General features: G+C 42.5%; 1 protein-coding gene across 1 annotated transcript in view; it reads right to left on the bottom strand.

Annotated features, from left to right (window-relative positions):
- LOC109996414 (corticotropin-releasing factor receptor 1) overlaps nucleotides 1-13246 on the bottom strand; it is an 82828-nt gene that overhangs the window by 30691 nt on the left and 38891 nt on the right. The window contains exon 5 of the mRNA XM_020650525.3: nucleotides 6304-6389. Within this exon, the coding sequence (XP_020506181.1) occupies nucleotides 6304-6389 (86 nt within the window). The remainder of the gene's footprint in view (nucleotides 1-6303; nucleotides 6390-13246) is intronic.

The following is a 13246-nucleotide window of genomic DNA, read 5'->3' as shown; positions in this document are numbered from 1 at the left end:
CACACTCTCTCAAACACACACACACACACACTCAAACACACACACTCTCTCAAACACACACACACACACACACACACACACACACACACACTCTCTCAAACACACACACACACACACACACACACTCAAACACACACACTCTCTCAAACACACACACACACACACACACACACACACACACACACACACACACACACACTCTCTCAAACACACACACACACACACACACACACACACACACACGCTCTCTCTCAAACACACACACACACACACGCTCTCTCTCAAACACACACACACACACACGCTCTCTCTCAAACACACACACACACATTTCTCCTGCAGGTTTTCTACACTGAACAAACGAGCAACTCTTCCTCCTTGCGTCGTCTTCTGTCTGTGACTCACACAGTCATTGTGATCAGACCCCCCCCCCCCCCAACCCCCCCGCCCTCACACTACCAGCAGTAATCTGTGCTGTAAGTGGATTTATATAACTCGGCGGTGTCTACGTCCAGATTAAATGTGTGTGTATTTAATCCCAGCCCTACATGCCACCTCTCCTCATTCACTGAAATTCAAATCTGAACTATTTTACACCTTTTTTTTTTTTTTTAGCCAGACTAATTTCCTCCCATCTCGTCTCTGAATGTAAATCGTGTCTGTGTGACGATTTGTTACACAATAATCCTGCAGCGTTTCTCTCAGATTGATGGGTTCTGGGGTTTTTTAATAGTCCGTTTTAAAGCTATAATTAAAGCTGTAATCACGTCTCATTCAGGAAGGATCGAAAAGCTCTTCTTTTTTTTCTCCTTCTTCACAAACTGTTTCTGTCTCTTTTTAAAGTGACTAAATGAAACACAGAGAACGCCTCCAAGGAGAAACTCTACAGACAAAGAGAGACAAACGAGAGACTGAGGAGAGTTTTTTGTTTTTAAAGAGATTGTGGAGGAGGCGTGATGCAGCCGGGGGGGGGAGGGGGGGGGGGGGGGGGGGGTGCCTTTTCATCTCTCAGCCTCACCATTCACTAAAACAGGTTGAGAAAACGTTATTGTTCAACCGCTTCCCGCATCCGACTCTTTGATTCAAAACTTTTTCAACTTCACCTTCACACTTCACTTCATGCAGTTTGTTTGTTGTTGCCATAGTTACACAGATCGTGGAGCTAAAGATCTGATTGTGATGGAAGTGAACAAAAAATTACAGTTTTTTTTTTTTAATTCCCCTTTTGACATTTTAATTGCCTAACACAGCCGTTAGTTATTTCTAAATGTGTCTCTTCAATGTCAAATTTTTTATTTGCAATCTTGAAACACATCATTTTTCTTAGTCTTCTGGGAGACAAAAACAGGTTTTATAGATCTTCAAGTGAGAACATAAGGATGACAAAATAAATCAATAAACTGTGGCTCGCTGAAAATGACTTGACTTCCACTTTGTTGTGAGCCAACAACGGTTGCTGCCTTTAGCTTCTTCAGTTTTGCAATATTGAGCCTTTTGCAAGGGAATTTTGTCAAAACTAATCTTTGTAAAAACCCTGACACACCAAGGAGATTGTCGGCCGTCGGTCCTCGGCGGTGAGCGATCGTCGCTCTGGTTTTTGTGTGTCCAGCTCTGTCGCTACCCGGCGGCCCCCGTCTGCATTTTTTTAGCCGATTCGACAAATTAAATGGGCGTCGGTGAGTCTAAAGAGTACCTGTTTGTTTTGATATGATATTTAAGAACAAACGCTTCACAGATAAAAATGCGTTCATTGCAGTATGACCTGATACATAAACCAGAATCATTCTGAGGCTAAGGAAGCGTTTCCTTGTCTGCTGGTTCTGTTCTCAGAGAGAGAACAACAACATGCACATGTTTTAACTAATTAAAGTGTTTTCTACACTCAGTTTGTTTCCTCTGTTTACATTTGTTCCTAGATAACAGTACTGAGAGTATTGACCTCTCAGGGCCACCGTACACGACTTCATTTACATTCAGCTGATGAGACACAAAGATATGGATGTACAGATGGTTAACAAAGATCTGATAGTGCCTGAGTGATGAATCTGAAGCTAACGATAAAACTGACAGATGTTTACTCCCAACACCTGCTCTATCTATTTTTGTTGTTGTTATGGTGAAAGGTGATCTTACACTTTAGCCTCGTTCTGAAATAATTTCCTTCCACATAAATTTGCCGTGAAATTCTGAACCCATGACCGTCTATACAGACTGAGCAGGCCGGCCCGATGTAAACAGGAAGTGAGAAGCTGGACTCGGGGATGGCTCGCTTCCTGAGCATGTGCAGGAGTCAGAATGTATCTGTAACCACAGCTGCTGCTGGAATCAAGCTCAGCGACGCCTGTGATTAGTTCTCCATGTTGAGATAACAGCTGGAAACGAGGGATGTCTTGATTCTTATTTAACCAGGAAGACTGTTAAGATCATTTATCATCTAGGACATCACAACACTTAGAATAAAAATACAACAAGGACACAACTTTGAGTAAAACACTGAAGCTCAAATAAGACACTCATTTTGGGTTTTTAGTGGATGGAAAGGGAAATATGGGAGAGAGATTGGGGACTGACATGCGGGAAAGGAGCGTAGATCGGACTTGAACCCGGCCGCCAGTTTAGAGGACTAAATACATCATACCTCTACAGCAACTAGACCCCAACAAGTTATTTTTTGGGGTCTTTTAACCTTTCTTGGATAGGACAGCCAACAAGAGACAGGAAATGTTGAGAGTGAGGGGATGACATGCAGCAAAGAGCCGAGGCAGGATTCAAAGCTGAAAGTCCCTGAACTGTTAGCTTGTGTCATAAAGCTCTGAGGTTCACTCATCATTGTTTGCTGTGTGAACGTGTTGCACGATCTTCTAACTCTGGTGTTAGCTAATTCAAAAGGTCTATTTTAGGTCTGCTTCCTTCATACCCTCTGACCTACATCAGTCAGAGGAGAACAGGAACTTCTACACTTCGGTCTCAGGATCTTTTCTTACTGTCTGTCTCTGTTTGAAGAGGAGGAGAATATGTCTCCTTTAATAAGCTGCTCTTGTTTGATGCTTGTAAGTGGATGTTAAACGACTAAGAGGACACTTTAGGCTGTAGATGTTCTGCTTGATATATTTATGATAAAACCTTCACTCATCCATTTCATAAGACAGGTGTGAAGGAGAGAAATGTGTCCTTTAAAAAATAAAAGGCAAACTCTTGTTCACTGTCTCTACACAGTTTGCCTGAAGGTCTAGTAACAAAACATTTCCAGTCAATGTTTTCTGTATTTATGTGTTAAAAGTCTCACATTCTGCCTTTAATGTATCGAGAGGATCTACCCGACACATTTCTGGTAAATGGAGTTCAATAAAAACAGTTTTTTCTTCCATGCAGCCTGAAGAAAAGCAGCCTGGAGTTCATCCAAAGCAAACAAGGAAAGGAAAGCCACATGGGAATTACTGTCTTGGGGACTGAATATGCATATCGTTTGTGTTCGTTCCAGTAGAAGAAACCTTAATGTGACTAACAGGACGTTTTCCTCTGCTCATGGTAAACGCATTTTTTCACCAAACAAGGATTGCAGATTTTTTTTTGTCTGTTCTCTTTGCAGCAGAGCGACGTTAAAAGAAAAAAAAAAGGCTCCTTTCATCAGTGCTTTGACAGGAGGAATGATGACAATGGATAGTGATTACACGCTGAAGGATTGCGCTCTCACTGTGAGCAGGCGAGCGGTAATATAGACCTGAAAAAAAGAAAAAAGAAATGAATAGATACTGACTGGTGCAGGACTGGCTGACACATCAGGGCATAAATCAAGCGGACAGGATGTTTTCAGATGGATTGCAGAGCTGGGAGGAGGAGGAGGAGGGGGAGGGGGGTGGATGACAGGACAGGAGGATAATATAAGACCCACCAACCCACCAGTAGCTCCAGGACTCAGAATGTGTGGGCCCAGCAGAGCCGGGACGAAAAACCTGACTCACCGTCTTTCCAAGAAAAAAAGATAAACAAAGACTCTTATCTTTTTATTTGAGGGAAAAGAACCTCGAGCGAGTCCCAAAAGGAAAAGAGGATTTCTCTCCCCTCAAACAAACTTTCCAATAAGCCTTTGATCCGCACACTTTCTCCTCTCCCAGTGGGACGACTGGATTTCCAGTTCAATACACACTGAACTTTAAAGAGAAGCTACTTTTACTCCCCCTCTCCCCCCCTCATGTCAATCACACCACCTGGTGATTTATTTTAAGAAAGGACAAGAAAAACAAAAAATTCAAACACACATTTTTAAAAGGTCAGACACTCTATATCCATCTTCAGCGGGGATCGATTAGAGTCTGGGAAAACACTAAATGAAGGCTCTCAGTCCACGACCCTGCAGACTCATGCTCACAGAGTCGCAGATCTATAAATGTGCTGCGTTAGCGGGTGAACACGCCGCCGCTGGTTACTCATGCTTCTGTAAAGAAATAAGGAGGGTACTGGATATTTTTCTTATTGTTAGAAAATCCCCTGAAAAGACCTGAATCAACAAAGAGCTGATCCGTCTGACAAGAAGCGACTGTGTTTGAAATCCTGATAAAACTATGACACAAAGCGAGCCAGTGTGAGCTTTGAAGTGAGGATTATACGGACGGCGATCTTACTGAGGGAACGCCAAAAATATGGCCTCAAAAAATGTTTTTATTCTAAATCACATGATGGAGAGATCTCTTCCAGGACGAGCTCAAATCTCTGCAGGAATACCAAATAAATGTGGATGAGAGGACAGATTCATTTTTCTGCAGCAGGAGACGAGAGGGGCCCACATGTCGTCTGTTTCACGTTGTCATTTGTGCACAGGTAAAATGATCTGCTGGGGCGGCGGCTCAGTCTGTAGGGACGTCGGGTTGGGAACAGGAGAGTCGTCGGTTGAAGACACAGTGTGGACTGAATCTGGAAACTGGTCTGGTAGCGGGAGAGGTGACAGTTCACCTCCTGAGCACTGTAGAGGTGCCCTTGAGCAAGGCACTGAAACCCCCCCTCCACCAGCTCAGGAGCACTCACTGTGGTCAGCCGCCCCCCCCCCCCCCCCCCCCCCCACTCTGACATCACTCCATCAGTGCATGTCCATCCTGTTTGTGCATGTGTGTGTGTAGCATGTTTAATAACAGAGTGTGAAAACTGAATTTCCCCTCACAGATAAAAAATATAAAAATAAATATTCCAAAATAAATGAACCGTTTGCTCCTGTTTGTGTAACACTAGATCAAAACTACAGAGCCAAGCGGCTTCAGAAAAATCCCAGAGATGTTTGTGTGATTTTTACGTCCTCAGTATAAATAAACGGCTCAGAGACTAACACGGGGATTCAAGTACAAAGAGAGGGACTCACTCGCTCTTTTCATGGGATTTGTGTTAAATAAATAAAAATGTCTTCAAACCAGAAGAGAGAAAACATACAGACAGCTTAGTGTTTATGGAAACTCCACAGTTCAATATTCAGCTGCAGCAGATGTTCAGGTCGCAGACAACAAAACAAACTGTGTTACACATTTCCCTCTTGTGTTTTTCTGTTGTTTGTTTTTGCATTTTACATACAATACAGCAAATGTGTGCATCACATCTGAAAGTCACAAAGCAAGCAGCATCCAGGTGGAGGCTAAGAGCAAACCACAACAACAACAACAACAACACAGCAGCATGAGAAAGGAAATCTGGAGCACAGCGATATCGTAACAGCCACCTTTTAAACCAAAAAACCAAGTCGACTGTGTTTTTTCTTTCCAGCTTTCACAGCTCCTTCACGTCGCTGGAGGACGACGCTGCCTCGGAAAAAATCACTGTCACGCGTTTCCTCTTAAAGAACTAAAGATATGAATCACTTTTTTTGTGTGCACACAGAAGAGGAATAGCTGCAGGTTCATTTGTAGATTTTAAGGCTTCAACCTACAGAAGAAAAAGCGAGTCAAGCCCCTGGAAAAACAGAAACGCAAGATGACGTTAAAGCTCCAGTTTTCATGCAGATTTAAAGCCCCCCTTTGTGCTTTTTGATGCACGGCCTTTTCAAGTGTTTCTCCCACAGGCATTTTGTAGTTCATTCACCGTCTATTTATCTTTAATTTGTTGTCCCTTAAGGCTGCAGGCTCCAAGCAACAACAAAAAAAACAGCATCCATGTCCTCTTACAAATCCGCCCTCGGGTCAATCTGCTGCACTCGTCCTGCACGGCTAACCTCGCAGCCTTTGTTGTTGGGTTTTTTGATTAATGCACGTTTTCATGCTTTGAGGGTCTCCTCATTATCCAGGAGAAATGATGCTCATAGCCTCAGCCGCGCTCATGTCTTACCTCTTCATGAAGTATGGCCTTACACATGGAGTAGTTCCCCTTCAGCGCCCACGTCCCATTGGACAGACATTTCCTGTAAACATTATCTGCACAGAGAGAGAGAGAAGAGGGGACACAGAAGGTTCTGATTAGAAACATGTTTGTCACATTCTTTTAGAGTTTTTTTTGCTCTGCATTCCTGAAAAATCTACTTGAACCCCCGCTCCTCTTGTGGTGACCTTCTCTGAGAGATATCATTAGAGGAAGACTTTCAAGCCGTGATTTTTCACACGTCTTACGGCCCTCCACCGAGGAATAAGCTTTTTTTTATTTACATTTGACGTCGATGACCTGCAGTCAAAACCAGACTTTCTAATATTTTTACACAAAGCCTGCAGACGCACATTCAACCTGCGTCCAGCTGTTTAAGACAAAGAGGCGAGTTGTTCACACTCAAAGGAAACAGAGTGACATTTAACATCCCGCTGTGACACATTTAAAGGTGGATTTATTTTACATTTGTAATCTTTCTCTCCACCTTTAAAAAGTCTGAGACTGTAGAGCGAACGAGGGTAACAGGGTTTATTTTCCCCCCATCTTAAAATATTTCATTTCTGCACACTGAAGGAGAGCGCAGACGAGTGATGAGTGAAATGATATTTTCCCATCACTGCACACTCTTCTGTCTGCATTCACAGGACTGACGTTACATAATCTGTAACAAATTTCACATTTGTCATTTCACATTTCAGATGAAGGAAATCAAATCGTTCAACAGGGACACTTTTTTTTTTGGTTTGACGCTGTGGACTCAAAATAGTGAAAATGAGGCAATTTAAAGTTGAAAGGAGAAATGTCAGACATTTTTTAGAAAAGATGAGTTTTCTTTTTTCCAAACGTCAGTCATTGACTGCAGAGGAGGAGGAGGTGCACTGCAGAAACTCAAATCTTACCAAGTAAATGGACTGGAACTAGTTTAGTGCTTTTCTAGTCTTCTGACTACTCAAAGCTCTTTTTACACCGCAGGTCACACCTACACATTCACACACTGATGGTAGAGGCAAAACAAAGCATAAGAATCTAAACGACAACAGAGCAGCCCAGATGAGATACCCAACCAACAAGACCAAAACCTCGACAGTAGAAGAAGCCAAACTAAAACCTGACCAACATCAGCAACATAAAAACTCATAATGACTCAGACAACAGAGGAACACAGGGGACTTAAAGTGAGACCAAGAGGACTGAAGATGTAAGAAGATCCGTTCAAAGAGATAAAAGAAACAATAAGAAGTGTCAAGAAGCTTCAAGGGAGAGCATAGTTTTCTTAAAGAAGATTAAAAATGAGATCAAAACTATAAGAGGGGGTTTTAGCTACAACTTGAAATAAACAATAAAAACAGTTCAAGCATTAAATAGATTAAACTAATCTGATTCATACACATTCAAAGCAGCGGGAGCAACTTGGGGTTAAGCATCTTGCTAAGGGACACATCGGACATCGGCTGCAGGAGCTGGGGATTGAACCCTCGACCTTCCAGTTGAAAGAAGACCAACTCTACCACTGAGCCACAGCCATCCAGGGGTATCTGTCTGATTGCATTTTGGCTTTTTGTGCCTTTATTGGAGAGAAAGGACAGTGGATAGAGTTGGAAATCAGGGAGAGAGAGAGAGAGAGAGAGAGTGGGGAATGACATGTGGGAAGGGAGCCACAGGTCGGATTTGAACCTGGCCCGCTCACTTGGAGGACTACAGCATGGGGCGCGCGCTCTAACCACTGTGCCACCAGCGCCCCATCAGTCTGATTTCTAGTCAGAAATATCTCATTTCCACGTGTTAAAAGCCACGTTCACATGAAAAGTTTCACAGAAACTGGTCACTACAGTGGACGGCTATTCAAAAGCTGTTTTCTGCTAAATTCACTGGTTTTGATGGAATGCTTTCACATCATCTACTCCAGTGGACTTTAGCGAGTCAGCCCGTACACTGTCATCCATTGGCCAGCAGTTGTAAGTGTACCAAAAATGTCTTCAAAATCAAGATGGCAGATGTAACTCACCCCCCTGCAGGAACAGAAAGGTGACATCACTCAGGCTTCATGCATTAATATTTACAGTCTGCGACTTAAACACAAACACTCCTATCGGGACTGTTTTGCAAAGTTTACCGCAAGTTATTGCAAAAATATATTCATATGTTGCTCTTCTCTCGTTAACTTGACTTTTGCATTTGACTGATGCAACCTGATGTTTAAATCTAATGAGACTCTTTAGTGTCTCTGTGAGAGCACCAGCTGCTGAACTCAGTCTCTGCACCTTTCAGAGGCCGTGGATGAAAGGTCCAGAGCGTTCAGGTCCAGTTCAGTTTGCGCTAAGTCAGGCTGACGTTTTGTAAACCAGGTGAAGTGATGGCGTGGCAGACACCAGAAACACTCAGTCAGCTCTGAGGATGGTTTTCACTTTCTGTCGGCGGGAGGGGGGAAAGATTCAGACCATCAGCAGGGAGAGCACGTCTGAATGTGTCAGTTAATCGCTCGTCCCCGACAGAAGAAGAAAAAAAACAGTCTGACTGATGTGGACAGCTCTGACCCTGATCCTGAGGCGGGTTTCCTCGGGTCGTTACACACCTCTCCCAGTGACAGGAGAGCTGTGGACTCGTCTGAAGCGTCTGAGTTTCTCTTTCCTTTGAGAGAGGGGAGGGTTGTTTTTCAAAAAGCTGTCAACAACAACAAACAAACAAAACATCAATAAAAACAGAGATGTGCTTCTATGTGGTTTTCTCTGAAGCTGCATTCGGAAAATCAGAGACAGTCTCCTCAGCAGGTAGTTAGTTCTGTTGCAGATGTTTATTAAACTGGAAGAACAAACGAGTTTAAAAGAGATTAAATGTCTTACTCTTGTCTCAGGGTTTGCTCATAGTGTCCTGATGCTGCAGTACCCCTCACATCCTCTAAAGGCTTTAAACCTTTAAGATTTGTTTCATGTCTCACCACTGAACTGTTTTATATTCTTCAGAGGAATCTTAGCTCTAAAACTTTAAAAACCAAAAAGCAAACAACACACAGAAGCAAGCTGTTGAACCCTGAAAACAATCTGAGACAACATCAGAAACTACTTCTGTATCCAAAGCGCCGTTTACACATGAAGCTCGGACATTTTCCAAACAGATTCAGGACAATCATTACCTAAAATATTCTAGAATAGCTTTTCACACATGCTCCTCACAGCAGGAGATTATGTTCTGTCAAGGGTGGGGAGGGATTGGCCACTTGCCCTGTCAGAGGTGAAACCAAATTGTTATTTTTTTTTTTTTTTTGCAAAGGCTGACATCAATCTTCTTTTTGTTCCATTAAAAATGAAGCTAATGTTTCCATTATTTTTGTGTTAAATAGATCTCATTGGTGAGGTTAGAAAGGGTAGATAATAGATATTTATTGGTGTGTGTGTGTGCACATCACACTTCAGGCCACTCCTGCATAAATCAATGCACCAGTCAAAAAGTATTAGAGAGAGACATGCTTATCACACACATGCACAGTCTGCACAAACAGGAGCTGTGGACATGCTTCAGTGGAGAGATGTCAGAGTGGGGCTGCTACACACTGCTGCACAGGGAGCGCACCAGAGTTGTTAAGGGAGCAGTGCCTTGCTCAAGGGCACCTCGGCAGTACTTGGGTACTTCCATATTTTGTTCCACATTGGGACTTGAACCAGCAACCCTCCACTTCCCCATCCAAGTCCCGTACAGAGTGAGCTACTGCCACCCAATGCAGACTGACCCATTTCAAAAACTCATTTGTGCCCACCAGGGATGATGAAATTAATCGTTTCTGTGATTTTTAGTGTTTAAATCGAACAACTCCGGCAATGTGTGACCTTTTCTCACTCGCCATTTATCTGTTCAGACAACCAGTGGTGAAAATGGGACAGAACCACTGAGATTTAAAAAATCAACATAATGTTGTTAAAATGGTAAATCACATAAAGATGTTTTACAAGTTTTTACACAGTAAGCGACAGCTCATTTAGTCAAATTGAATGTGTGAAAATCTGAAGAGAAAAACAACTCTTTCAAGGATTTATATTTACTAATAATGAACATGCTCATCAGACTTTACAAAGCATTGAGACCCCTCCACTTAATGACATCACAACATGTTAAAATACTATTAGAGGAACTGGTAGAGTGTCTTTAATGTTGATGGTTCGGGGATAAAATGAGTCCACCTTGAATTCAGATTCATGTTTTCAGATGTAAAACCCTAAATGTGAAGAGAGAGAAACCCGCAGCAGATAAATCAGTGTGTGGACTGTGTGAGACGCAGGCTGATAGCCAGAAATGCTCGTTTGATTAAAAGGAACATTTTCTCGGGGGATCGGCGATGAAATAGGAATGGGTTGCCTGAGGCCATTAATGTGCAACAAGCGAGGATAAAAATAGCATGTTGACAGTGTACTGGGACTGTCAGTCCTAATCAAGATTACCTAGTTTGAGTTATTCCCTAAACCCCAAACGCAAAAAACCTAGAGAGGAATCTGTCTGCGGAGAATTACGTCAAAGTCAAAAAAGTTAAGATGGACAAAGTTCAAGTGTAGCTATGAATAAATGAAGAGCGGAAATTCACTTTTAGGAACACTTTTTTTTAGGGGCTGCACGGTGGGGCAGAGGTTCCTGGTTTGAATCCCCGTCTGTCAGGAGTCTCTCTGTGTGGAGTTTGCATGTTCTCCCCGTGCATGTGTGGGTTCTCTCCGGCTTCCTCCCACAGTCCAAAGACATGCTCGTTAGGTTCACTGCTGACTCTAAAACTGACCGTAGGTGTGAATGTGAGTGTGGCTGGTTGTCTGTCTCTATATGTCAGCCCTGTGATTGGCTGGAGAACAGTCCCCGCCTCTCGTCCAATGACAGCTCGGATCGGCTCCAGCCTCCTCGACCCCGAACGGAAAAGCAGTATAGATGATGGATGGATGGAACACTTTTTAAAAATCTGAGTCCAATGACGGCATAGTGAAAAAATAAATCTATTTTAAAGCGTCGGACTTCTTCCTGACTTGATTAAAGTCGAGCAGAGACACAGATTTCTCTCTCTCCCCCTTCACAAAAACTTCTCCTCCTTGGTTTTAAATCAAATTTACACAACACTGCATGATTGGCTCCTCTGGGCTCACGGTGGCAAATCATTTGCATAGATTAAGGTCTTAATCTAGGTCTAGAAAGCACATGTTTAAAAACCAGAGTGCAGAGCAGTTTCTTTCTTTTTTTTTTTTTGAGAAGGTTTACACACTCTGAGACGTCACCGCCGAGGTCTTCATGCAGAGCCAAGAGATTAAAGGCATAAAAGGTTTGAAGCCTTTAAATTAAGCCATGTGACCTTGATTTAATTCTCTCTGGCTCTGGACCACACTGAGATTTATGTCTGTTAAAGCTCTTTTTATAAATGAGACAGTATATAACCGAACATTTAATAACAAAGAATGAATGTGTGTAATAAGAACGTTCAGTCTCCTTCAGATAATCCTTTTTGTGTTTTAAGGGTTAAAAGTTCATTATTTTTTTGTTTTTGGCTTCGTTTATTTTTCAGTTTGCATGAGAAGAGGTGAAAGGAGTTTTACAGTTAAAACAATTTCAGGCCTCTTTAATACCCAGGCACCCGTTAATTATTTCTTATAGTTGCTGTAGCTGGAGAGTTGCTGGGGATAACTGTCGTTTCCATTTGCCACACTGCAGCAGCATATACAACCCGTGTGAGGGTGGAGAGTACATGTGCAAAAAAGTCTTCACTCTGTGTTTCTCCTGCCTGCAGACTCTGTGATTTTATCTGCAGAAAGACGGAGATTTTAAAGATGTATTTTTGGGCATTTTGTGATAGAGAGATAGGACAGTGGATAGAGTCGGTAATCAGGGAGAGAGAGAGAGAGAGAGAGCCACCAGCGCCCCTGAGTGGCTGATGTGAGAACCCAGCAGGATATTATCAGGAGAATTCACCTGGAGCGAGTGGGAGGGGGGTGGTGACTTTTATTTCCTGTAATCTGTGAACGTAATGAACCTGCTGCATCATGTTTCCTGTTCTCCAGTTTGTTCTTCTCCGGTCTTTTGTTGACATTGTGATTCTGTTGAACATGTAGCATTGATATAAGAACAAATATTCTCATTATAGCGTCTTATAGCAGACTCTGTAGCTTCGTCTGACACTTCTGCGTCGTGTCTTCCCCCCCCCCCTGTCCGACAGGGATAATCTCCCGCAGTGCATGTGTGAACAACCAGGTCACAATCTGTTAATATGTCTTTATGCTCTACTGTAATGGGAAGATTCTGATTTAGTTCATTGAAAACTATTGCTGGTTTTAAGTCTGCGGTCGGTGGTCAGTAAACTGTGTTAGAAGAAATGAAATGTTAGAGTCAAAGCATGAGGAAAACATGAGGATGGAAATCTGACACTTCTGTTTGCTTCATGTATTAATGTCAGGAAGTGAGGTCATCACAGTGTTTCATACGTCGATGCTTTTCGATATGGTTCTTTGTTAAACGATAAAAGCTCTGTTATTTTAATAATCGACTGTATCGAATAGTATTAAAGTTTAAGACAGGCGCTTAGGAGAGGAATGAGTCCATCGAGAAACACAAACAAACCCTCCTGCACACTGTCTAAAGTTAATGTGTTAGTAAACAGGAGTTTGCATGCAATTAATCACTGTGTAAAATGAGAAATTATCCAACATAGGGTACCTGAAACATCCATTTTTGTTGTTCCGATATTGTTTGTTTTACTAGAATTGCATTGTAGTTGAACTATCCTGACAACGGCTTCCCACAGCTCCGATGTTTGCATCTCATTAGTCGAGGTTAAAGTCACAAGCTCCATCCTTCATAATTTATTCACTTAGCCTATTTCTGTTTCCTCTTACATTTAAAATGCACTTCAGACAGATGGACTGAAACACTAACCTGAACTGTGCTCACACTTTGT

This window comes from Labrus bergylta, chromosome 21 (genome assembly GCF_963930695.1).
Source record: "Labrus bergylta chromosome 21, fLabBer1.1, whole genome shotgun sequence".
Classification (NCBI taxonomy): Eukaryota; Metazoa; Chordata; class Actinopteri; order Labriformes; family Labridae; genus Labrus; species Labrus bergylta.
Note: the sequence above shows the minus strand (reverse complement) of the source record. Positions and strands in the feature narration are given on the sequence as shown.